Source organism: Anopheles ziemanni, chromosome 3, assembly GCF_943734765.1.
Source record: "Anopheles ziemanni chromosome 3, idAnoZiCoDA_A2_x.2, whole genome shotgun sequence".
Lineage (NCBI taxonomy): Eukaryota > Metazoa > Arthropoda > Insecta > Diptera > Culicidae > Anopheles > Anopheles ziemanni.
The window spans coordinates 55838380-55863654 of record NC_080706.1 but is presented as its reverse complement, the minus strand read 5'-3'; the positions used below and the strand labels follow the sequence as shown (position 1 = coordinate 55863654).

The following is a 25275-nucleotide window of genomic DNA, read 5'->3' as shown; positions in this document are numbered from 1 at the left end:
AAATTAACAAAATATTCGTTAAAAAATAGAATAGTGAAGATAAATCAAGTTATTTTACGAAGTTGGTCTAACATATGGAGTCATAATAAAACTAATGTTATAGTATTACTAATGTTGTAATATTATTGCCGGTTAGAAAATCGGCCCCCATGTATGAGAGGACTGACTACGCACGTACGCAAAAGGAATAAGTCTAGTAAGCCTTTAGTGGGACTGGCATGATCAAAAAACGATCGTTATGCCAAGAAAAAAATTAGTTTTTATTGAAATATACCACCATCAATTCTGATAACAAAAGCATATAGATATTTTACGAGAAGGAATTGTTGTGAATATTTTGTTGAATAAACCTAATTATTGAATTTGTGATGGGATTAATTAAATTAAATTAAAAAATAACATATTTCATTTTATCTATATGAAAATGTCACAGATATTTAAGAATCTAGTAAGACATGCTGGAGCAAAGTTCTGTACACAAAATGCATATTACCAAGGAGCCAAATTTGAAGAACAACTTTTTTGCAGTACATCTAGGTTTCGAGTGTTGTATATTCATATTTTCAACTCTTGCAAAAATTAAAATCAATTTATGACAACAATGCAAAATACTTGCCAAATTGCGTTCATTATAACGCCATCAGCTTCTTATCCAAAACATGCGTTACTTGTTCATCATACATGGATTGTTCGTTTTGAAATTTTTTTTTCGGATATTTAGCTCGTTGAAGAATCCTGATAGTTTATTCAATATTTACACATCTTCAAATCATCTGTAAACTTTCTAATTGAATTTAAAAACAATTTTTTAAAATTGAAGTTTATATAAATAAACATATTTAAAAACGTCGTCCAGTTAGCAAGCACGAGCAAATTCTTCTGATCGTTAAAGCTTCCTTTTGACTGCCGCACACGTCTCGGCGTGTGATTGTGGAAAATAAACATCGTTACTCAATATTACACTTAATTGTGGTATTCTTTACTCTCGTTTTCCACACCCCCGGCGTGGCTTATCCCACATACATCATGCCATACGTACTATTGGTGGCAGTCGTAAATCAATTTCTTAAATCAACCAAGAAACCCGTTTCTTACGGTTCCTGCCGGGAGCCGCATCTGATCGCATCAAGCGGAAAAACTTGAACGGAACTGCTAAAACAATCTGCACGTATCGGCAACGGATTTCGTCGGGAGGCTCGGTCAAACTTTTGACACGCGGAATGATGAATAGCGACAGCGGAAGTGGTGATGCTGGTAGTTCCCAGTGGTGGATACGCACACACGCGAACCTTCCTAATGGGCCCTACTTTGGTTTCACTAATGTTAGCTAACCGGGTACGAAACTGACCGCCTTTTAGCTGGTGATTTGTTGTTTCTTCGACGGATACCATCTTCGTGGGAGGCGGATCTGGGGCCAATGAGCCAATTGATTTCTCCGAAAGGGAGAGTACTTCATTAGAGGATTCTAATTTCGCACCAGGGCACCACGGGAGAAAATGCTGCATCATGCGAGCGGCGGGGTTGGTGATGAAGTTTTTTGATTAATTACGGGCCGCCCGGACTCAGGTGGTCCAGCGTGAGCTCGTCTGAAATCGATTGCTTTCAGCGCCGTTGCATGAAAATAGCAAAATTCGAAGCGAAAGTTTTCGATCCAGGTCACGGCCTCCCGGTTGATGGTCAATGGGAGGGTTTAGGAGAGGTTGGGGTGGGGGTATGTAATGCCTGCAAGCGGGAGTGGGAATGGAAACAAAATGTACACAAGCGAAAAAAAAGCGAGTCGGTTAGGTGCAATCAAATATTTAAACCTTTCCCAAACCACCACCTTCCGTCCGAATGCGTCCGAATGGTTCCCGGTTTCGGTGCGACCATAAAGTAAACTAAACAAGCACAAAAACTGTCGTTTGTTATCGAAAGTTTCCTCCGCATCCCTGCCCCCGGGTGCCTTGCTTGCTTGCCTTTACCCCTTGTGATCCGCGAAACAAAACTCATTGGGGTTCGGTTGTAAATAATTTCCGATTGCACGCTTCGTAAGCCGTTAGAATAAATTTATTACCTTCGGTAGGCAGGTGGGTGGGCAGTTTGGTGTACCGGTTCCAGGCGGGGAAAGCCAACCGGGACCGCAAGCTACATGGTCAATATTTGCGTTCGCAGGCAGCTTAGCGCGAGCAACGTGGGCAGCAGGAAGTGTCCCAGGCCGCGCCATGACACGGCCGCACCGCCCCGTAGCCGCTCGCGACACGCATCGGAACGCTCGAACTCGTCGGGGCCGAGACAGGCGGCGTACAGGAGCCCGTGGCCGATGACGTGCTGTTCGTACAGACCGCTAAAGACATGCGCCCAGGGACCTTGGGCAAACACGGCCACATCGTCGCCACCGTGGGTCTCGTCCTCGTACGGTACGGCGGCCGGATACGTGAACGCCGGATCCCGGATTCGGTGCAGCATGTCCGCCGGGTTCCGGCGGCCCCCGGTCTCGTGAAAGTGATCACCATAGCTCGGCCCGTTCGCGTACGTCAGCGTGAAGAACGGCATCCGGTCGAGTCGGGAGAAGTCGCCGGTCGCGAGGATGTCGTTGCCCCGCACCGGATATCCACCGATGGTCAGCGTATGCGAGTGGTCGGCAGTCACCAGGATCAACGTGTCCGCGTCGTCGTCGTCGGCCATCAGCTGCACGGTTCGCTCTACCGCGCGGTGAAACTCGACCGTCTCGTCCAGCGCCAGCTTGGCCAAATTGTCGTGGTGTGCATGATCGATTCGACCGCCTATTCACCGGAGAGAAGAGGGAAAGAGAAATACAGACCCATCCACAACAAAAGGAGGGCTGGAGAGAGAGAGAGATAGAGAGGGAGTCAACAAAAACCCGCACCGAAACGGATGTGACCCATCAGCGTTACGCCGGGCTAAACCCGGCATGGGCACGTGAGATCTTTTCTAAAACAATACGCATCCGAGCCGCAGCGTGAGGCGAGGGATGCCGTGAAAAATCAGCGGGACTCACAAAAAAAGTGGAATCACTGCACCATTTACGAAATCTGTCGACGCTCTCCTAGAAGGACGCCATCGCTGACGGATTCAATCACGTCAACTGGTCGCCTTTTGTTCGCCCGACACTCATACAACCACGACAATGACGACGATGTTGATGTGCATGGTGATGGGACCGGCCGGAAATCGATGCATACTGCAACGTCGGCCAGCATGAATCCCGCGATGGACGAACGCTAAGCGCCGCCATGGCGTCGAATACGTTTCCGTTTTCTTGCAAATGGTGAGCGCTTTCATTTCGTCGTTGATCGAAAGCCCTCGGAAAAAAACCGACCAAATCGGAATGAAAATCAAACCACTTCTGCCGGAAAAGTTGGTAAACGGTGAAAATTCAAACGACCCCGCCAGTGACTTGCCGCTTTGTTTTTGTTTTTTCTCTACGCAACTACTACCTGTGCGGTGGTCATCGACACGAACATTTCAACCTGGGCGGCAATACACACACTCACACATATTTTCTCATGCGGAAGAAGTGGTCGTTCTTGGCCTAGGAAGGGTGCGCCGGCTCGGAGATCCTTTGTTTGCAAAGCGGATCGAGTGAAAGTCGTAAGGAGCTTAGTGTCAATATTTGATATTGTTGAAAGGATTGTGCAGTTCGTTGGTTCGCTCGTTCGGGGCAGCTTTGTCGTTTTCTTGACGTGATAAAGTTGCTCAAAACGAGGTGCACCATGGTAGGGATCATCGAGTGAGTAAATATATCAGAATCATTAAACCGAGGTCTTTCTATTTTTCAACGATAGCTCTGTTTCGTCGACGATGTTTATTTTGCAATCGTTTTGAGCTAAGTGACAGAGTTAGGATATTCGGGCATTATTTTATGGCGTTCTCAAAATACCACAAAGAACCATTGAATGGGGATTTTACAATATGTATGAAATCATAAAGTTTCTTAAAATCAAACTATTTGCACGATGAAACTAATAGATCACGAAACGATTCTATGTTTCATTTTATTTTTGTTCATTCAAGTTTACTGTCTACGAACAAAATATCTTTCAATTCATTCGACCAGCATCCCGGGGTATGTTACTTTTTTATATGAAAAATAATTGATCGTACACGATAAAACCATGTTCGTAAAGGCTAAGAAAATAAAAAAGGATATGTTTGTAGTATTTATGAAATTTATGCATTGTTACTTAACGAAGTTACAAAACTTTCACTACCAAAAGCTATCGATTCTCTTACGAAATGTTTAACGTACGCGAGGATGTTGGTCGTAGCCGCAAGACAGTCGTAAATTCATAGTAGGGGTAAAAATACTTGTTTGCTTTTGCCAAATATTTAAAGAACTATTTAAACATCAGATTAAAAATGTGCGTGATTTTTCGTAGTTTATCTAACTAATTCGTAGTTTATCTTCTAGTTGGGGAAGTAATGACTCATAAAGTTACAAAACATACCCGGAAATCCGGATTGTAGACATTAGATATAGTCTCGATGCATATCAACAAGTTGCTTGGTATATTAACGATTGAATTATTAAATTGAACTTATTCAAGTACAACCCAAACTTACAAACCAGCGCTAAATGACCCCTCGCACCATTTCCGATTGTTCTCCAAAAATGTGTACAACCGAGTGGCAAAGTAAAGTGAGAAGTAATGAGATAGGACCGCACACTTATCACTTACCTTCCACGAGTAGCACGAAACCCCGGCCGTTCCGTTTGAGCAGCGTCAAAGCGCTTGCTGTCATTTCCTCCAGCGAAGGTTCGCGCTGTTGATCCGCCAGTAACCGATAGGACATGTGGTTGCCGCTGAACAGGCCAAACAACCGCTCTATTTGATCTGCATTGACCGCCAGAAGACCGGCCTATGATTGGTAGAGTGTGTGTAAGTGGGAACGTTCGAGACGAATTCACAATATTCAGGCTTCCTTACCCGATCGTGTACGAATTGTGCCCGCAGCTCCCGGGCGGCCTTATCGTTGATCCACTCTTGGACGAGATTCCGGCCATCCTGCCTCCGGCCCGGCTCCCCATTACCGTCCACCATACCGACCGGATAGAAATGTCTCGAGCCACCACCCAGCGCAACGGTCAGGTTCGCTCCGATATCGCCTCGTATCAGCTGGGACGCGATATCCACGCAGCCCTCGGGCACTTCCGTGTCGTCCTCCCAGTAGCGGGCGCCGGCCACCGCGTACGCCACCGCCGGAGTGGCATGGGTTATACGCGTGTTGGTAACGACGCCCGTCGAGCGGCCGTCCTCTTGGGCGTACTTCAGGATCGACGTCAGACGGTTCGCCTCGAGCAAACTCAACGGACAGTTCATCAACGGGACGTGCCCGCTGACCCCGATCGTGCCGTAGTTGTTCTTCACCCCCGTCAGGATGGCGGCGGCCGTGCAGGCCGAATCCGATACCTGGTAATTGATGCAGTACGTCTTCGCCAGACCCGTGTACGGGAACGCTTCGAAGGAAAGCTCCCGTTCTTCGCCACCCATGTACACGCGGGTCGCGGCGAGCGTCGGTATCGAAAGCCCGTCGCCGAGGAAGATGATTACGTTTTTGGCCACACGCAGGTTTCGCTCGCCGATTTTCAGCTGGCGTCGCAACCGATCCTGCCCCGTTGCCTGCCAGTACTCGCGGTCCTTTTCCTGCGGCGGCCCTGTCGGCGGTACCCAGTTTGGATCGTCCATCGGATGGGTTGGTTCTGGAGCTGAGACTGTAACGAAGGTACCTGTCGGAACCGCAGAAACGGCCGCCAGCGTGAAAAGGACGGACCCCACAAGCACACACATTATTTCCATTATACCGAAGCCGCAACCGTTGTTTGACTGACACAAACACCGTCGAGACCGGTGAACCGTCCCGTGCTTGATAATCTGTGGGCTTGGAGTTTGCTCACGCTGATTAACTTACCAAACAAAGATAAGACAGCGAGCTCGTTAAAGCATTCAAGAAATCGATCACGAGATTAACTCAACCACGAGGAGCGATAATTGCAACGGATAAAAGTGCATCCGTTACTAACCTTATTCTCCCACTACTTTACGATAAACAACCTACTGATAACACTCTATCATTTTAATTCAATATTTAACCTCAATTTCCGTTGGCTGCTTCTTTGCTCTTCCACAGATGACGGTGTCGAACGCGACCCACGTGACATTACGGAACGTTGGCTTCAATCTGTCGGGGAATTTCACCTGTGAAGTCACGGCTGATGCACCGTCTTTCTACACAGGAGTGGCAACAAATGTACTAACGGTAGTAGGTAAGTCCTATGCTGTAGCCATTTTTTGCAACACAGAAAATAAAATAATTAAAATGCAGTGACTTAACATATCTTTTGATAAAATGGTGAAAATGGTTCATATGAGTAGCTCCAGTATATATTTCCTGGAAGAACATTTCCTTTGGCGAACGTGAATAGTTCAATGACTCCCATTACAGTCACGCAACAGGTTGATATTTTAACTCAGACTGCAAAAACATAAAGTGTGCTCAAACGATCTTTCAAACAAATCTATAGGGTACTCGTCTTCCGGAACCTGGTATAAAAATAAGTTAAATAACGCAGGTCGTAGCTTTTATTTCAAGAAAACATTTTTGAAGGAGAGCGTCATCCCGATGCAAAAAAAAAAGTCAATTAGAAATCATTGACGGACAGAGAAATTAATAAATTGAAGCGAATGAATTATAAAAATAATGGGGAAGAAAAAATGTCCAAGACAACGGCTGCTTTATATAAAATCGCCCGAGTTTATAAAATATAGCAAACTTTAAAATATTTCTTAATGTTTCTTGCACGGTCATCATGTTCTCGTTTGCTTTATAACTTTGTGCCTTTAATTAAATTTTCTCCCGCCTAACGTTTTTACCCTCCGGTAAGCGTACAAAACCGGAAGTGTCATGGCAATACTTCAAACAGAACCACTGCCACCTGCACGATGCCGAGTGTTATTTGCGCCGAAAAGAGTGTGAAATGATTTCTTGCATTCCGTATTCCTTCCATGCACATCCACACCCGGTACAAGACCCGTGTCGTGCATTAGCGAAAAGGACACGTCGTAATGGAAGAAAAATTACACCATCCCGAAGAGGAATAACATTTAAATGACCGCCGCGCATTGGTGTTGTATGAAATTCATACCGTTTCCTTTGCCGTTTTGCGCGAGAATGCGAGGAATTTCCTGCGGATCAAACTGGGCTTACGAATGCAGTGCAGGATTTCTCTACCTGCGATGCGACGAAAATGTTTTAGTTCGTGTCCATAGTCTCAGGATGGTTACTCCTCCGCCTAGAGAGTATGGTTCGGGGAAAATGAAGTGCATTTCCCGTTCTTAATAAATTGCCTTCGTTTGGTACGAGCCATTGTCGCCGTCGTGAGACCACTGCTCCGTCACAAATGTTTCACGATGTCAGTGTACGGCAAGCAAACGGCTAACATTTTGGATACGGGCGATCAATTCGTTGGCCAAGGAACAGGAAGACACATCATTCATGAGATTTGTTGTTGGCCGCGCCACATTATTCGTTGAAATCCACAGCCTCTACTTTAACTCCATTCCTTCTATCTGTCATCATATTTCATCGTGGCCAGGGATTTTATCGCCTGATCGTCGGAGGGCTTTCAATTCTCGTGATGTGGACGCAACCATCCAGCTCCCGACTGCCGTCCGTCCGCTTCAACGTAAAATAGTTTGATACGTTGACAGCGTCTGGGAAGCCGGATTTGGTACTCGATTTCTTCCCCCCAATGCGCTCGTTCCGCTTCGCTTCGAACATTTCGTTCGCAACTGCAAAGCTCAACCGATCGTTCGCGAAATGGGACTCATCACAAATGTATTTTAAATCGTCCTCGTTAATTTATCAACAGTAGCATAATTTATCATTTTGCCGTTCGAGAGCTTGCACCACTGGCCATCATCGTGATCCTTGCTCGCAGGCAGTAGGTACCGGCGTTTCATTTCAGACGAATGGTTTGATTTATTTAAAGAAGTCTGGATGTTGCGCTTCTATCGCAAACACGATGAAAAACGATGGTTAACGTACCGATAACAATTTCATCGAAATTGTTGTATAATTTGGTTATACACATTATTTCTGTAGGCGGTATATTTCAACAGAACTAAACAGACTGTATTATTTTATCCGTCCTAGTCCAAACTATGTATAAATATAGAAGTTAGACAAATTTACAAGTACTTTTCTGCCTGAAAAGACATTCACTCTTCATTAGATAAAAACAATTAAGCATCGGTCAATCAAATAGGGCAGCAAAATGTGAATTCTCTTCAGGCTATTATTGCATAGATTTAAATATAATAACAAATCTGTATTTTTGACACTTCCATTTTACTACTCAGATGCACTGGAACATCCAGTTTAGCTACCTATTTCAACGATATTTTAGAAGCCAATACAAAGTAACATCAAGAAACTTTTTAATCAATTCAATCCGCGATCTCTTATAATAATGCGCTAAGCGAAGTAATAATAGCACCACCCTGTTTTTGCGAATATTTTCGTTATTTCCGTATAAAATGCGCTATTTCCAGTTTGAAATGTTATTTGAATCATTTTCCTAATCGTCGGATATTTATTTTTATAGAATAATTTGTAAAGATATGGGCCAAATCAAAATAACACCACTTAAGCTATTGCTCAGCAATTGAAGATCTAATTTATTCGATCCAAGTCCGACAAAATAAAATTTTCTACAATTGACAATTTTAACCCATTTTTCATGGAAAAAAGCCCTGCATCTTGGTCGATTTTGATAACTACCCTATTTTTGACGACGCGATGCAGCAGCTGACACAAAGATGATAAATTATAAAAAAGCAATGAACACACATCCAATGGATTAACATTTAATTTCGAAAGACTCTATACTCACCATTAATAAGTAAAAAATCCTTTTAATCTGTTATTTGTCGGATATCTTCAACCGCCGTACAAAGGTTAAAGTGATGCAATTTTTATTTGATCGCCTTTTTTAATTTTTCGGCCACCTCAGCAAACCCAATCGAAGCATAATGAAAAGTTGTGAAACTGATTATAATAACATTCCAAACTGCAAGAACTTCACATTTTTATCACAAATATAAAAACTTTGCGTAATAAGGGTGGTGCTATTCTTATTCCCCTCAGTGTATAAATTCAAGACTTCTGACGATCTGTCAAAAAAATAATAATAATAATAAAATAAACAAGAGACAATAAATTCTGCTAAACAACGCTAAGCATAGGCTATTGCAGCAAACGCCGTTTAATGGCTTGTAAGAACAAAAGACTCTACAGAGAAGAAGAGTTTAATCATTTTGTTGACAAGTATGAGCTAAAAAACCTTATCCTACAATTTGATTCGATAAATCCGTAAAATTTTATCAACACTCAAATTTGTGCATACGAATCCAAGGACAATCCTGAATAATGTTCAATCACAGCATGCTAACATAAGTATAGTTGATTCTTTTGCTTCATTTTCAAGACATTTAATGGTTTAAATAAGTGCAAGACGAAACTTTTTTCTCGCGTGTGTATCTGCAGTAAGTATACTTTGACTACAAATCAAAAACTTATTATTGTTGCTATTACTAATAAATCAATCATTTAGCCCTGCCATTATGTCGGGATTCATGTTCAACATCGACGGAGGATACTTAGAGGGCCTGTGTCGTGGATTTAAAAACAATATTTTGAAGCAGGTGGATTACCAACAACTTGTGCAATGCGAAACGCTGGAAGATTTAAAGCTGCACCTGCAGAATACGAGTTACGGCAACTTTATGGCCGATGAAACTGGATCATTGACTGTATCAGCGATTGACGAAAACTTGCGTCAGACACTGCTTGTCGAATTCCGGTACATGCGCAACCAAGCTGTTGGATCCCTTGCCATGTTCCTCGACTACATCATGTACAGTTACATGATTGATAATACGATTCTGTTGATAACAGGAGTTCTTCACGACCATCCAGCTTCGGAGCTTATCTCAAAGTGCCATCCGCTTGGCAATTTCGAGCAAATGGAGACCATAAGTGCAGCGTTCTCATCTTCTGAGCTTTATCATGCGATCCTGATTGACACACCTTTGGCACCGTTTGTCCCCGATAACCTGTCCGAAGGAAATCTTAACGAGCAAAGCATCGAAATTACCCGCAACACAATGCACAAGAAATACCTTGAAGCTTTCTATAAGTTATGCAAACGGCTTGGAGGGTCCACGGCGAATGTTATGTGTGAAATATTGGCCTTTGAAGCAGACCGCCGTGCCATCATTATAACGATTAACGCATTTGGTACCGGATTGTCGAAAGAAGATCGCGCTAAGCTTTACCCATGTTGCGGACGATTGAATCCGGATGGTTTGTCCGCGTTAGCAAATGCTACGGATTACGAGCAAGTGAAAGCAATAGCATCCTTCTATCCGGAATATGCTTGTGCTGTACCAAGCATACACGCAGGCGCAATTACCAAAAGTGCAGATTAAGATAAGCTTAAAACAATTAACATTTCAAGCTCCATTGCAGAACTTAATCTTCCAAGCAAGTTCTAAGTAGAATACAATGTAGAATGCAATATGGCATGCAACACAATTGCAAGGCAAGATAAAACGCAAAGATGCAACGTAATCACAATCAAAGCCAAACGGGCATGTACGCATATTGTAACCTGATATTGTTTACCGATAACAAATTCAACCACGGAAACCCAAAATAACTTTGCGCAATAAACCAAATGTTAAAGAAGCAAAGCATGCGTAGTTGGGAATGCGTGTTCCCACGCTTTCAAGAGCATACGCCCTTAGGTAGCATACGACTCGTCTCAATATGACACCGCGAGATAATTCTCACGATTTCGGGTGCACATGCAATCGCGCCAATAAACAACATCTTTAGTTCAAGGGCAAAAGAACGTTTAGAAACGCATTCAAATACAATGTATGGATTCCCACACTTTCAGGTAAAATAATGAACCCCAAATTAGGCGAACGAACATGTTCGATCATGATAGGCACGTGTAGGATCATATTAACCAAACTAACCAATCATAATTAAGTAAACAGGAAGTTAGCCAGACAGTAAATCGATATTAAATCTTTAAACGACCAATCAAAATTCAGACAAACAAAAGTGTTAAATTCAATATTATTTTCTTTATCAAAATTCTTAGAAATTCAGACATGAACCGTGGGAACCCATTAGAAATAATCCAAAAAGAAATGTTAAACTTAAGGAAGAAATTGTACTATAAATAAAGGGCCAAAGACTGATCGAACAAGTCTCAGTTCAATAGAAGTCTCAGTTGAGCAGAAGTCTCAGTTCAATAGAAGTCTCAGTTGAGCAGAAGTCTCAGTTCAATAGAAGTCTCAGTTGAACAGAAACCTCAGTTCGCGAAGCTCAGTTCCATCCCCGCTCGAAGATGGAGTTACAGACAGTAAAGAAGTTATAGTGAAAAATAGACCAAGGCACAGTTCGATCAGTTTAGGCAACTATAGAAACGAAACCACACTTGTGTTTTATTTCGGGACAAAGTCTCGAAAAGGAGGAAGGATGGGTTTCTTACAGGTGCATCGTCGATCAGTGAATTCCACCACGAGTAAAGGGCATTCTACAGTCAGCAGTGAGGCTGCTAATTGAAGTGATAGAAGAAAGATAATATATCATGGCAACCGTGATGCCGGAAGTTCACGTGTAGACATATTATCATAAGAAAGTGATGTGAAGAAGAATATGAAATATATCAAGGCAACCGTGATGCCGAAAGTTCACGTGTAGATATATTATCATAAGAAATAGGAGAGGAAGAAAATATATAATATATCAGGGCAACCGTGATGCCGGAAGTTCACGCGTAGATATATTATTATATTACATGGCGACCGTGACCATAATCTGCAGTCACGAGTGACAAAAAGGACGTGCAAGTATTAAGCAATGCTGGAGGATGGAGAAAATGAATAGTACGAAGCACTAAACGTACAACAAACATGGTATAAAACAAACAAAATAAAAAGACAACAAGACCATGAAAAGCTAAAAAGCAGCAACAAAATATTAATGAATGAGTGCATAATACGTACAGAATTAGGAAAGTTGGAAGTTAATTCCGCATGCTTAGTAAAAATGTGCATGTCAAGTCACAAACCAAGAATAACTGGAGATGCCCAAGTTAGTGTTATGAACACACTGGAATATCACACAGAGGCGCACCAACAACATGATTGGAAGTTATGGATACTGATCGTAATATGTGTACTACAGCTGTTGTTCGGCTTGTGGAAAGCCTATAAAGCTATACTGAGAAAACAGACAATACGAGCAATGGTGGACCAAAACGCTAGAGTGTAAAACAACGGAAGTGGACACGCAAGTGAAATGGAATGGGAAAATTAAAAAGTGGCTTCAAATGGAATTTTACGATGGAAAACAAACATAGACAGGCAATACTTTTCCGCATCGATACATTGATCTATTGTACGAACTATGAACAATTGTGTAACGAGTGTGTGGAACAAAATATGCTTTCGCGTGACATGGTGTTAAGAATTGAGTGCATCGAGTCAGATGGACAAACCAGACACAAAATGCTTTTTGAAAAAATCACCAGACGTGACCCAAAAGCATTCGACACCCTGCTTAACATTTGCCGTCGACTATTCCCGCAAGCATACGCCGAGTTGAAAGAGGATTCTTAATCGTTTCAACGAAGGGATGGAAGAAGACAACGATAGTGATTGTGAAAATTACCCCAATGATAAGGTAATTAGACACGAATAAAACCAAAACAAATCAGCCACCAACCAAGAGTTACGCGCAGTGAAATAAGACTCCCAGCAGCACATGCCACGAAAAGTGAGCATAGAGACATAACCTTATCGCGAGAAATTCCAAGTGGCACGCGCAGTGAAATAAGACTCCAGGCAGCATGCGCTAAACAGGTGACGCATATCCGCGCAGTGAGAAACAAGAACCAACATAAACATAACCTACGACAAAAGTGAACGAACCTTTGAAAATGAGTTACAAAAATGTGAGTCCGAACTTCGACAAGTAAGCAACGAGAAAATTATAACAACAATCAAACCGTAGCATCGGATGTCTACAAAGAAAACTACACGATGCTGGCAACTGGTTATTCGGCAATGAGGACATCGCCCCTAGCAGCAAGCACAACTAAGCACTGACGACATCGCCCCTAGCAGTTGAACAACGAAGACATCGCCTCTAGCAGCATACGGAGCTAAGAAAACTAACACATTATATACTAACCTTATACTAATAATTGCAAGAATTAATATAAGGATTTGCGGATAAATTAATTGAGGAATATGCAATTTTAACAATTGACACTTTGGAAAAGAAAGTCTTGAAATATTAGACAAAGCCCTTTATCTGCGTATGAGGTCTGAGAAATATTCCAGATTATGAACGTTTTAAAACTATTAGATACTTCGTTAACGCAAGTCTATTTAAATTGCTTCAATTCGGATGGATGCAATTGATTTATTAATACATAAATTAAAGAATATCCTTGGTAACTTAAAGAAAGCTCCAAACCGTAAATATAATAACAGATAACTTTGATAAATAAATTACTTAATTGTAAGACAATATATAACGACATCTTAACGCTATCAGAGGAACTAGAGGAAGAAAACCAAAAATTTACGTTGAAAATCGCTAGACAATTGGTAGGAGAAATACGAACCATTTTAAATGTCAAGCTTGAAGGTTCAAAATTAATCTCCTTGAAAACAATCGCGATAATAATTATTAATCTGATCAAGCTACAGAAGCGAATTAAAATCAAAATGGCTACGTTTGATATTAAGACAGCAACGTCATTAGTTCAGATTTACGACGGGTCTGCAGCAAACTTACCTTTTTAGATGCTTACTAACCTTTTTAGATGCTGCTCAGTTAGTAAAAGACCTTAATACAAATTGTGACGAAACAATGTTGATCAAGTTCTTGAGAACAAGATTGACAGGAAAGGCAAGAATCGGCTTACCAGCCGTTACTAATTCTTTTACTGCATTATTGCATAACATCAAAGAACGATGTCAAGAAAAGACAAACCCCGATAAAGTAATCGCAACAATTAAAGCGGTCAAAAATCATGACACACAGAAAATGTGTGAGGAAGTTGAAATACTTACAACGAAGTTGAAGGAACTTTATGTTGAAGAACAAATTCCTGAAACTGTTGCAAGCAAAATGGTCGTAAAACTCGGAGTTGACACTTTAATACAAAAAATAACCAACCCTGAAACCAGAATTTTGCTGAAGGCTGGAAATTTCACAACAGTATCTTCTGCAACTCAGAAGATTCTCGAAAACGAAACTGACAGCAAGAACTCAGCAGAAGTGTTTGCTACGCGCTCAAACCAATCAAGAAATAGAAACGATTGGTACAATAATAACAACTACAATAAACGAAACCATGGTCCAAGGTTTAATAAATTTAACCCAAATCAAAACCAATGGAACAAACGACCCCAAAACTATAATAGATACCGCAACCGGAATCAAACTAGATTCCCACCCTTTAACCCACCCGACAACAATTACCAGCAACCAAGATATCAAAATAATAATCGTAATAACAGCAACGGACCAAACCAAACGAATCGATATGAACCTCAAAGAAATCATAAAAAATCATCGGGAAATTGGAGACAAAATTCAAATCGCGTATATATAACACAAGAAGAACAGCAAAACGACCAATACTGGAAACAGAATGAAAGCCTACAGGCACAAATTTCTCAAGGAAGAGTCAATTATCTAACACCTCCGACAGAAAATATTTTTTTAGACAAGCAACAGCAGTCCATAACAGACTGCCAATACTCGCAATAAACATATCAGCAAGTAATTTCATCAAGATTCAATTAGAAATAGCCAACAATGAATATAGTACCTTGATCGTAGATACAGGTGCAGACATATCACTTTTTAAAGTAGACAAAGTCAAACCAAAACAGCAGGTCTTTATAGACAGGAAAGTTAAACTGACAGGCATTTCAAGCAGCTCTATATACACATTAGGTTCAACTAAAACAAATTTAAGATTTGGAAATGTACTCATTCCCCATGAATTTCACCTATTACCAAAAACGGTAGAAATACTAGCAGATGGAATATTAGGCAGAGATTTTCTAACCCAATATCGGTGCACAATTGATTACGAACATTGGTTACTTCATTTCAACATAAATGGAACAAATGTTTCATACCCAATAGAACACAAAATTGATAATGGATTCATACTTCCACTCAGAAGTGAAGTTATACGAAAAATTTCAATACCAAACATAACAGAAGATACAATAGTATTAGCAAAAGAAATCAAACCAGGAGTATTTTACGGCAATTCCATAGTATCAAAAGAAAACCAATTTATCAAACTTGTAAACACTACGGAGGAAAATGTGTTTATCCCTCACAACTTAATCTTACCAGAAACAAAATTACTCAGAGAGTACAACATTTTAAAATGTTCCTTGCAAACAAATACCAATACAAATAGAACATCAAATATTTGCAGAAAAATTAAAATAGAAAATGTACCACAATTTGCAAGAAAGGATTTGGAACAAATTATTTCCAAATACTCTGATATATTTTGCATAGATGACGACCCAATCACTACCAATAATTTCTACAAGCAAGAAATCCGATTGAAAGACAACATACCATCATATATACCCAATTATAAACAAATCCACTCGCAAACAGAAGAGATAAACAAACAAGTAAATAAGATGTTGCAAAGCAACATTATAGAACATTCGATATCTTCTTACAACTCTCCAATTCTTTTGGTACCAAAGAAATCGGACAATGCTGATAAGAAGTGGAGGCTAGTGGTAGATTTTCGACAATTAAATAAGAAAATCTTACCAGACAAGTTTCCTTTACCCCGGATTGACACAATTCTGGATCAATTAGGAAGAGCCAAGTACTTTAGTACTTTAGACTTGATGTCAGGCTTCCATCAGATCCCTCTCGAAAATGACTCAAGAAAGTTCACAGCGTTTTCAACCTCAACTGGCCACTATCAATTTACGCGTATGCCTTTTGGACTAAATATATGTCCAAATAGCTTTCAGCGAATGATGGCAATAGCCATGGCCGGGTTGACACCTGAACTAGCATTTGTATATATAGATGATATAATCGTTACTGGATGCAGTGCACGGCATCATATCAGTAACCTAGTTAAAGTTTTTGATAGACTAAGAAAATACAATCTTAAGTTAAATCCAGATAAATGTAGTTTCTTTAGAACAGAAGTAACATATTTAGGACATAAGATAACAAGCGAAGGAATTTACCCAGACGAATCTAAATTCCAGAAGCTAAGGGACTTTCCAGTTCCCAATAACGCAGATGAAGTAAGACGATTTGTAGCATTTTGTAACTATTATAGAAAGTTTGTAAATAATTTTGCAAATATCGCTAAGCCATTGAATAACCTTCTGAAGAAAGGTGTAAAGTTTCAATGGACAAAGGAATGCCAACTAGCATTTGACACATTGAAAAAACATTTGTTATTCCCCACTATACTAAAATACCCAGACTTTTCACAAAAATTCATTGTAACTACTGATGCTTCCGACGTAGCATGTGGAGCCATTCTTTCACAAATAATAGAAGGAAATGACTTACCAGTCGCTTACGCAAGTAAAAGTTTCACGCCAGGAGAAAAGGCAAAATCAGTTATTGAAAAAGAGCTAACAGCCATTCATTGGGCAATTAACCATTTTAAACCATATCTTTACGGTCAAAGATTCACCGTTCGAACAGACCATAGACCATTAGTTTATCTTTTTAAAATGAAGAACCCAACATCTAAGCTCACACGCATGAGACTAGATCTAGAGGAATTTGACTTTGACATAGAATATGTAAAGGGTAAAACGAATGTTGGAGCAGACGCTCTTTCACGAATGATAGTGAATTCAGAAGAATTGAAAAATATTACACCATTGACAAAGGAAGTGCTCGTTGTAAATACAAGAGCAATGACCAAGAAGAAGCATAAAACATTGGATAATGAAGATCAAAGAGACATACTGAGGACTGATCACCCTGTAGTATGGCAAACTGAAAACCCTTCAGAGGTTAATAAAATGTTGAAATTGCGTACCAAGACATACGAAAACAAAATCAAGCTTGAGTTATGTAACAACAACTATAACAAAGTATTGGAATTTGTCGACATTCCACTAAAGTCGGATGAAAACGGAAATCAAACACTAGAGTTTGCTTTTCTGAAAATCTGTGACTTACTAAAGGAAATGAAACGAGATAAGCTAGCAATGTCAATTGATGACAAATTATTCGAATATTATTCCCTGCAGACCATAAAGGAAATCGCTTGTAGAGCCATTTTCGGGTCAGAAATTATACTGTTCAAGGCGCCCAAGATTATATTGAAGCAGGATGAAAAGATGACGATACTAGAATCGCATCATAAGAATTCCCTAGGAGGACATATAGGACAACATAGGTTGTACCTCAAAATAAGAGAATATTATAAATGGACAAAGATGAAACAAGACATTAAACATTATGTCAGGCAATGCCAAGAATGCCAGCTAAACAAGATCAAGCGGCATACAAAAGAGGAAACTGTTGTGACGACAACACCCTCAAAACCTTTTAGTGTCATCTCAATAGATACAGTAGGACCGTTACCAAAAACTAATCATAACAATAGATATGCAGTAACAATACAATGTGATTTAACAAAGTACGTAGTTATCATACCAATTCCGAACAAAGAAGCAAATTCAATAGCCAAAGCGTTAATAGAAAATTTCATTCTTATTTATGGAAATTTCATGGAACTCAAATCGGATCAAGGACTCGAATACAATAACGAAATTCTTAATAAAATTGCAGAAATCCTCAAATTCAAACAAACATTTGGAACCGCATATCATCCACAAACAATTGGTAGTTTAGAAAGAAATCATAGATGCTTAAATGAATATCTAAGGACATTTTCGAACGAACATCACGATGATTGGGACAATTGGATTAAGTTTTATTCTTTTGTTTACAATACTACTCCTCATACAGATACAAATTACACACCATTTGAATTAGTATTTGGAAGAAAAGCAAATCTACCCCAAGAATTGCACGAAACAACCATTGAACCAATCTATAACATTGAACAATATTACAACGAAATGAAATATAAAATCCAAAAATCTAACAAAATTGCGAGAGAAAACCTCATAAGACAAAAAGAAAAAAGACAAATCACCTTAAATAAGACCGTTAATCCAATTTCAATCAAAATAGGCGATAAAGTTTATCTGACAAACGAAAATAGGAAAAAATTAGATCCATTATACATTGGACCATTCATAGTTAGACAGATACACGAAACAAATTGTACAATAGAACATTGCGTTACAAGAAAAACTACAACAGTTCACAAGAACCGACTTATTAAGCAGACAGGAGAATAATTTTCCAATATCGATTCTCTCTATAGTAAAATTATTCTTAAAGGGTGGTGGTGTGCTGTACCAAGCATACACGCAGGCGCAATTACCAAAAGTGCAGATTAAGATAAGCTTAAAACAATTAACATTTCAAGCTCCATTGCAGAACTTAATCTTCCAAGCAAGTTCTAAGTAGAATACAATGTAGAATGCAATATGGCATGCAACACAATTGCAAGGCAAGATAAAACGCAAAGATGCAACGTAATCACAATCAAAGCCAAACGGGCATGTACGCATATTGTAACCTGATATTGTTTACCGATAACAAATTCAACCACGGAAACCCAAAATAACTTTGCGCAATAAACCAAATGTTAAAGAAGCAAAGCATGCGTAGTTGGGAATGCGTGTTCCCACGCTTTCAAGAGCATACGCCCTTAGGTAGCATACGACTCGTCTCAATATGACACCGCGAGATAATTCTCACGATTTCGGGTGCACATGCAATCGCGCCAATAAACAACATCTTTAGTTCAAGGGCAAAAGAACGTTTAGAAACGCATTCAAATACAATGTATGGATTCCCACACTTTCAGGTAAAATAATGAACCCCAAATTAGGCGAACGAACATGTTCGATCATGATAGGCACGTGTAGGATCATATTAACCAAACTAACCAATCATAATTAAGTAAACAGGAAGTTAGCCAGACAGTAAATCGATATTAAATCTTTAAACGACCAATCAAAATTCAGACAAACAAAAGTGTTAAATTCAATATTATTTTCTTTATCAAAATTCTTAGAAATTCAGACATGAACCGTGGGAACCCATTAGAAATAATCCAAAAAGAAATGTTAAACTTAAGGAAGAAATTGTACTATAAATAAAGGGCCAAAGACTGATCGAACAAGTCTCAGTTCAATAGAAGTCTCAGTTGAGCAGAAGTCTCAGTTCAATAGAAGTCTCAGTTGAGCAGAAGTCTCAGTTCAATAGAAGTCTCAGTTGAACAGAAACCTCAGTTCGCGAAGCTCAGTTCCATCCCCGCTCGAAGATGGAGTTACAGACAGTAAAGAAGTTATAGTGAAAAATAGACCAAGGCACAGTTCGATCAGTTTAGGCAACTATAGAAACGAAACCACACTTGTGTTTTATTTCGGGACAAAGTCTCGAAAAGGAGGAAGGATGGGTTTCTTACAGGTGCATCGTCGATCAGTGAATTCCACCACGAGTAAAGGGCATTCTACAGTCAGCAGTGAGGCTGCTAATTGAAGTGATAGAAGAAAGATAATATATCATGGCAACCGTGATGCCGGAAGTTCACGTGTAGACATATTATCATAAGAAAGTGATGTGAAGAAGAATATGAAATATATCAAGGCAACCGTGATGCCGAAAGTTCACGTGTAGATATATTATCATAAGAAATAGGAGAGGAAGAAAATATATAATATATCAGGGCAACCGTGATGCCGGAAGTTCACGCGTAGATATATTATTATATTACATGCTGATCTGTTCGATGATCCAAAGAGTTCTGTAGAAAGCACTCTAGAAGAAAGATTTTTTGAAAGCGAAACATTACTACACGAACGTAGCTTTATGCAACAGTTCCATTACGGTGTGTTTTATTCCTATTTAAAGCTAAAAGAGCAAGAATTCCGCAATATAGTCTGGATTGCCGAGTGTATTGCACAGAAGAACCGAACTAGAATCGAGAATTATATTTGTATCCGTTAGAACGTAATATCGTATGCAATTAAACATACAGTTGTTACAGGTTGTTTATTTCAGCCATGAAGCACTGCAGTTTTGTAAAAAGATGTTTTTTGGAGTATAGTGAAATGGTATAAAATAATACTTGATTCGTTTGCAGATCTAAAAACTTTTTATTACATATCATGAGTATGATAATTTTATTATGTATAATGGCTAGAAGAGAAAATTCCTGTATCCTGTGTACTATTCCCTGCTTGTATGTTGTACCGCGTTCCGAGATTTTATTTCAAAACTTACATTATTTAAAAAACGTCCAATCCTCCACCATTCTGTTCTTTTATTTTTCAGCATGATGCATGTAATGAGCATCATAATATTTTCCACTCAGTCGCCTTTGTATTTAACCTTTCTTTTTATAGTGATACAATGGTCCATACAAATGGCCTATTATTTTCTAGCTTTGTGGTTGATTCTTTGCTAATAATTTGTTTTACATTGTGCCCAAAAACCAGCACCCGCTAGTCTTTGTCTGGCTCTTAAAACACGGATCCTTACAACAGTCTTATTTTATGTCCGCAAAAACAAGCGAAATCCGTTCCATGGTGGAGCCGAATCGAATGGAAAACAAACCAAGTTAAAAAAGAGCCCCGGTATGGAATGGACAATATTACTGCAGCTAGTTTCCGTCCTTGGGAAGTCATTTTGACTATATAATTTATGTTGGTGTGTTTGTACTGAATCTAGTGACCGTAAAACGCTATTCCTTTTTACGATTTCCGTTCATATTAAGGGCCTTCATTCTTTAGCATGCTGCATCAAATAGCCATTGAATAAAGAGGTATCTTTTACGGAAGTTTCCTTCAACATTTAAACCCATGGTATTATCATTGGGATAGGTTTTGTGTTTCTTGTTTGCTCGGAGGGAGAGGAAATACATATATGAGTGATGTATACAAATGAGTTTCATTCTGACGAGTGACAGCTATACAAAGCGCAAACATTTTTAACAAAATATATGAAAGGAGTGCAAAGTTTCTACATTACAGTACGTGTTCGAAAAAGTGGATCATATTCACCATACTGGGCGAAGTAGCTTTCGGTAAAAGCAGTCTGAAGTGCGTTAAGTAATTCCATTTTCTTGAGTCCGCGTGTGAGGCCGCGTGTGGATTTGCTTTGAGTGTGAAAATGAATACGTCAACTACATTTGAATAATGGTGCGATCCATGGCCTGTACCAGTTTTTTACTTCTGAAAGCTTTTCTGTTTTTCCTTGAAATTTGAATCAGGAGTAGACTTTATTGCGGTTTATCGAAAAAACTCTCTTTAACCCATAATATGTGTAAATAATGGTACCTCTGAATTTCGCAACCGCAGGATAAACATGACTGATTAATGATCATGGGTTTGTACACGTCTATGGGTTCATAAATGTGTCCGTCTGCTAGTAGTTACCATTATCGTTCGACTCCGCCTCGTTACGTGTCTCATGTGGAGGTTGTTCCGTTTTGCTAGGTTCTTAATCAATTTTCGGGCATAATGTCTCCCGGAAATTGCGCGGATAGATCAGCCCTTGCTGCTCCGCTGCACGCTGGGACAGATATTCCATTAACCTATCGCGAAGTTGCACATCGAGCGGCGCACCGATGCCTGGTATTGGAGAAATTTGGCACTTGTACGCGATATGTTCATTTGCCGATGGAATGAAAGGCTTTTTACGCTGCCGACAGGCAATCTCGATGGGTTCGGTTTGAGTCGTTCCTTCCTGCACGCCCGGTACTTCCACCGGTGGGGAAAGAGACACGGCACCAAGGAATCGGTTTATCTCGCTTGCCACCGACGTACTGTTTTCTGGTTGTTCAACAACGGGCAATGAAGTTGGTGCGGGTTCGTCTATCGGAGGCGGTGAGACTAACCCGAGAATCATGTTATCCGATATTTTTGCCTCCAACAGATTTGCATCCACCTCAATGCCGCTTTCGCCAAAGATATGGAAAATCTCCTGGGTATTGTCGGCAGGTTGTGCGCGCCCATTGCCCTGAAGTGCACAGTTGAAGCTTTCGCTTACAAAGAAATTATACAGCTCGTTGAGATCGTTAACTGCAAGTTCGCGGGTTTCGGCCTCTTTCAGGAAAGATTGTAGCCTTTCGTGATCGGCCGCTGATAGGAAGTCATCGCTGGCGTTCGATTTTTGCTCAAAGAATTCGGAAATCGAACCCACCGACAGTTCGCACTCACCATCGATAATTGCCTGGTCGATTGCGCACACTACTTTCGAGAGTACCTCGTTCGCTACGGCGGCGGCTGAGTGGGCGCTGACGCTCATTCTGGCTCGTACAGTCGCCGGTAGGCAGTAGCTTGATTTCCGACGACGTTCTGGCGCAATCGCGTTACCGAGACTCGCCTCGAAATCATCCTCAGCAATGCTCTCCGTCGAGTAAACCGAAACCGATCCATCAGAGATGGACGTGGACGATTGTTCAACATAGTTGAACGATCTAGTTCGGGAGCAGTCTTGCGAGAAGAGATACAACATCAGCCAGGGAGGGCCCATTGCCTTCAGTAGTTCGTGCCGTTCCTGTTCCTTCAGCTTGAAATATTCCTCCTCGCTGAGCGTTGCCTTGAGGTCTTCGATTTGCCTAGAACGTTCTCGGGTCCGGTCAAGCTGGGCCTCTGACAATTTCGCCACGTTGATACTTTGTTGTGCCTCGTCCGTTCGGAGCTTCTTGAGAAGCACAATCACGCTATCGAAATCGGGCGCACGGCGTAGCACTTCGTGCACGTCAGTGTCGTCGCCTAGAAACTTGAAGTCAGATTCCAGCCTCGAGGGAACGGCTGATGGTTGGGAAAGTTGTCCATTGTCATCGACGTTGCCAGAGCCGGGTGGTGCAGCGCCTCGTTCGGGTTCTTGCTACACACGAAAAGTTAGATAAACACCAAGGTACGCACAGTGCACAAGTTAGAAATAGGAAATTTAACCGGGGTAAACCCGGGGCAGATCGTACAGCACTTACCTCCAGCACGGAGCGGTACTTGTCAATAATGGCATTTTTAAATGAAATTGTTGACAAAACTTTCGGCAGTGTGGGCGGTAAATGTTCCTCCTCCAGGGCGCCAGTATCTTCGTCCCTTCATTTTTGTTAACATTGGCCGAGATAGTGAGCAGAAAATTTCGTTATGAAAAACAGGAGCAAACTGGAAGCGGTTGACTAGTGTCACTGCAGTGGTAGAATAACTTACAGAACTTTCCGCCCGTTGACGAACTTTTGCGCCGTTCCGCAGTCCAAATCGGCCACGGCAACAAAGCACTCTTGGAACATCCAGAGCGGCACCGAGGCAGCACCACCATCCGGATCTTCGGTCAGCATTTCACAGATCATTTCTGCGGTTCCCGCAAGATTCTGTAGGATTAGTTTGGCCGTAAAAAGGGGTGTATGCGTGAGAACGGGTGACAAGACGATCCAGACTCGGGAGCAGTATATGTATACATATAGATGTTCTCTCGCTCTCGTGTCGGAATAGAGATAATTGAGTGTCATCGGTACCATTAAGGGACCGCCATTGTCGCATTACCACAACCCTGCGTTGAGTTCTCCCAACCGGTTACTTACGTTACACAGCAGACCAATGAACACGGCAACAATCTTCAACCAGTGTAGCTGGGACCAATTCAGCATCCGTAACAGCGACAGGACATTCAATAAGTCTTCCTGCCTCGGCGAGTTGCGAACGGACAACGATGCCCATGAGTGGAGACGGAAGAGAAACGGGAATGAATAGTGTTTGTTACAATAACTAGATAGGGAAAAGGTCCAACAGTAGCAAACCGGAGGGATGTTAAACATGGCAATATAGGGACCGTGCAAATGGGCCACGGACGTGTGTGAGTCTGAGTTTGCCACTGCTGTTTTTATTTTTAAAGACCAGCAAAACACTGTTTCTTACTTCCGGAAGACATAAACCTTCCCACTTCTCCAGCAGTATCTTCTTTTGCACGTAATAGCCTTTGCCGAGCTGCCGTTGATTCCTCCGGGAAGACGACGGTTGGGGATGCCAAGACCATAGCGTTGGAAAGCAACAAGAGAGTAAGGAGGGAAAGAAAGCACCGATAAAGTGCAATATAAGAAAACAACAAATGTTCAGTTACACACAGTTCAGGTTGTGAATGTTAACATCCATGAAGCAATAAGACGAATCTTTTGAAACGTTTTGTCCTACGAACAAGTTGTTCAATTTTGCATTTTGTTGTGCTCAACGAAAGCTGTAGCTACAGAGAAAGAGGACACGACTTGCAGTTGCATCGTAGTGAATACATAACGGAGCAGGCTGTATGGTATCCGCTTGAATAAAATTTATCACTTGGAAGGGAAATTAAACGCCGTAGAAAAACCAAACGTCGTTAGGGATGAAATAAGACATTTTCCACAGAATAAGTTCTCGAGTACGAGTATATGAATATGAAAATTTTTCAACTATTGCTATTCGTATGGGAATAACGTTTCTCTTCAATTTTAAAAATTCTGTAACTCAGAGCGATTTACTTCCTTGCACATTACTGCATTGAAACATTGCATCCAACTTACGTTCGGTGGTATTCTTATCACTGGAATGGGTGGAATGCTTTAAGTACCTGATCGATTAGAACACGAATAATTCCTTTAGTGAGAGCACCACTTCGCACGATTGATTCGAAGCGAGGCTTCACCGGGGGCCGTACATTCAGAGCCAAACATCGGAAATAAGCAGCAGACCACCGCAATAAATCAAACGGCTGCGTTCTAATGACCGCTGAAATGGGCATGGCACAGAAACATCGCATGTTAGTATTACATTCAAGAATTGGCTTATAGAAAATACTGACCTTTGGCGTACTGTTTCAGGGTGTTGTGGAAATCCTGTGGTATAACAATCTGCTCCGGACAGTAGATTTCTTGGAGAAGACCCATTCTGGACATCAGCTTAAACGAGGAGCCAGTTCGTATGGCCACGCTAACCAATCGGTCACCGAAAACAGACTGACTGAACACGTAGCTATCCGACGCCTGCTGAAAATGATTGTCGTTATGTTATGAGCCCAAACTAATAG

The 25275-nt window shown here is 40.9% G+C and overlaps 3 protein-coding genes across 3 annotated transcripts in view; 2 read left to right on the top strand and 1 right to left on the bottom strand.

Moving 5' to 3' along the window:
• LOC131288561 (uncharacterized) overlaps positions 1 to 25275 on the top strand; it is a 111718-nt gene that overhangs the window by 21078 nt on the left and 65365 nt on the right. Inside the window, exon 3 of the mRNA XM_058317705.1 lies at positions 6130 to 6265. Coding sequence (XP_058173688.1) covers positions 6130 to 6265 — 136 coding nt within the window. The remainder of the gene's footprint in view (positions 1 to 6129; positions 6266 to 25275) is intronic.
• On the top strand, positions 9624 to 20214 carry LOC131288800 (V-type proton ATPase subunit d-like). Its single transcript, XM_058317976.1, has 2 exons — positions 9624 to 10434; positions 19982 to 20214. The coding sequence occupies exons 1-2, from the start codon at positions 9624 to 9626 to the stop codon at positions 20212 to 20214; spliced, it is 1044 nt and encodes a 347-aa protein (XP_058173959.1).
• On the bottom strand, positions 21709 to 25135 carry LOC131288560 (uncharacterized). The gene is made up of 7 exons (XM_058317704.1): positions 25051 to 25135; positions 24820 to 24977; positions 24135 to 24203; positions 23801 to 23899; positions 23430 to 23590; positions 23204 to 23318; positions 21709 to 23100 (listed from the first exon to the last, which is right to left on the bottom strand). Exons 1-7 carry the CDS (start codon positions 25133 to 25135, stop codon positions 21709 to 21711), a joined length of 2079 nt encoding a protein of 692 aa, XP_058173687.1.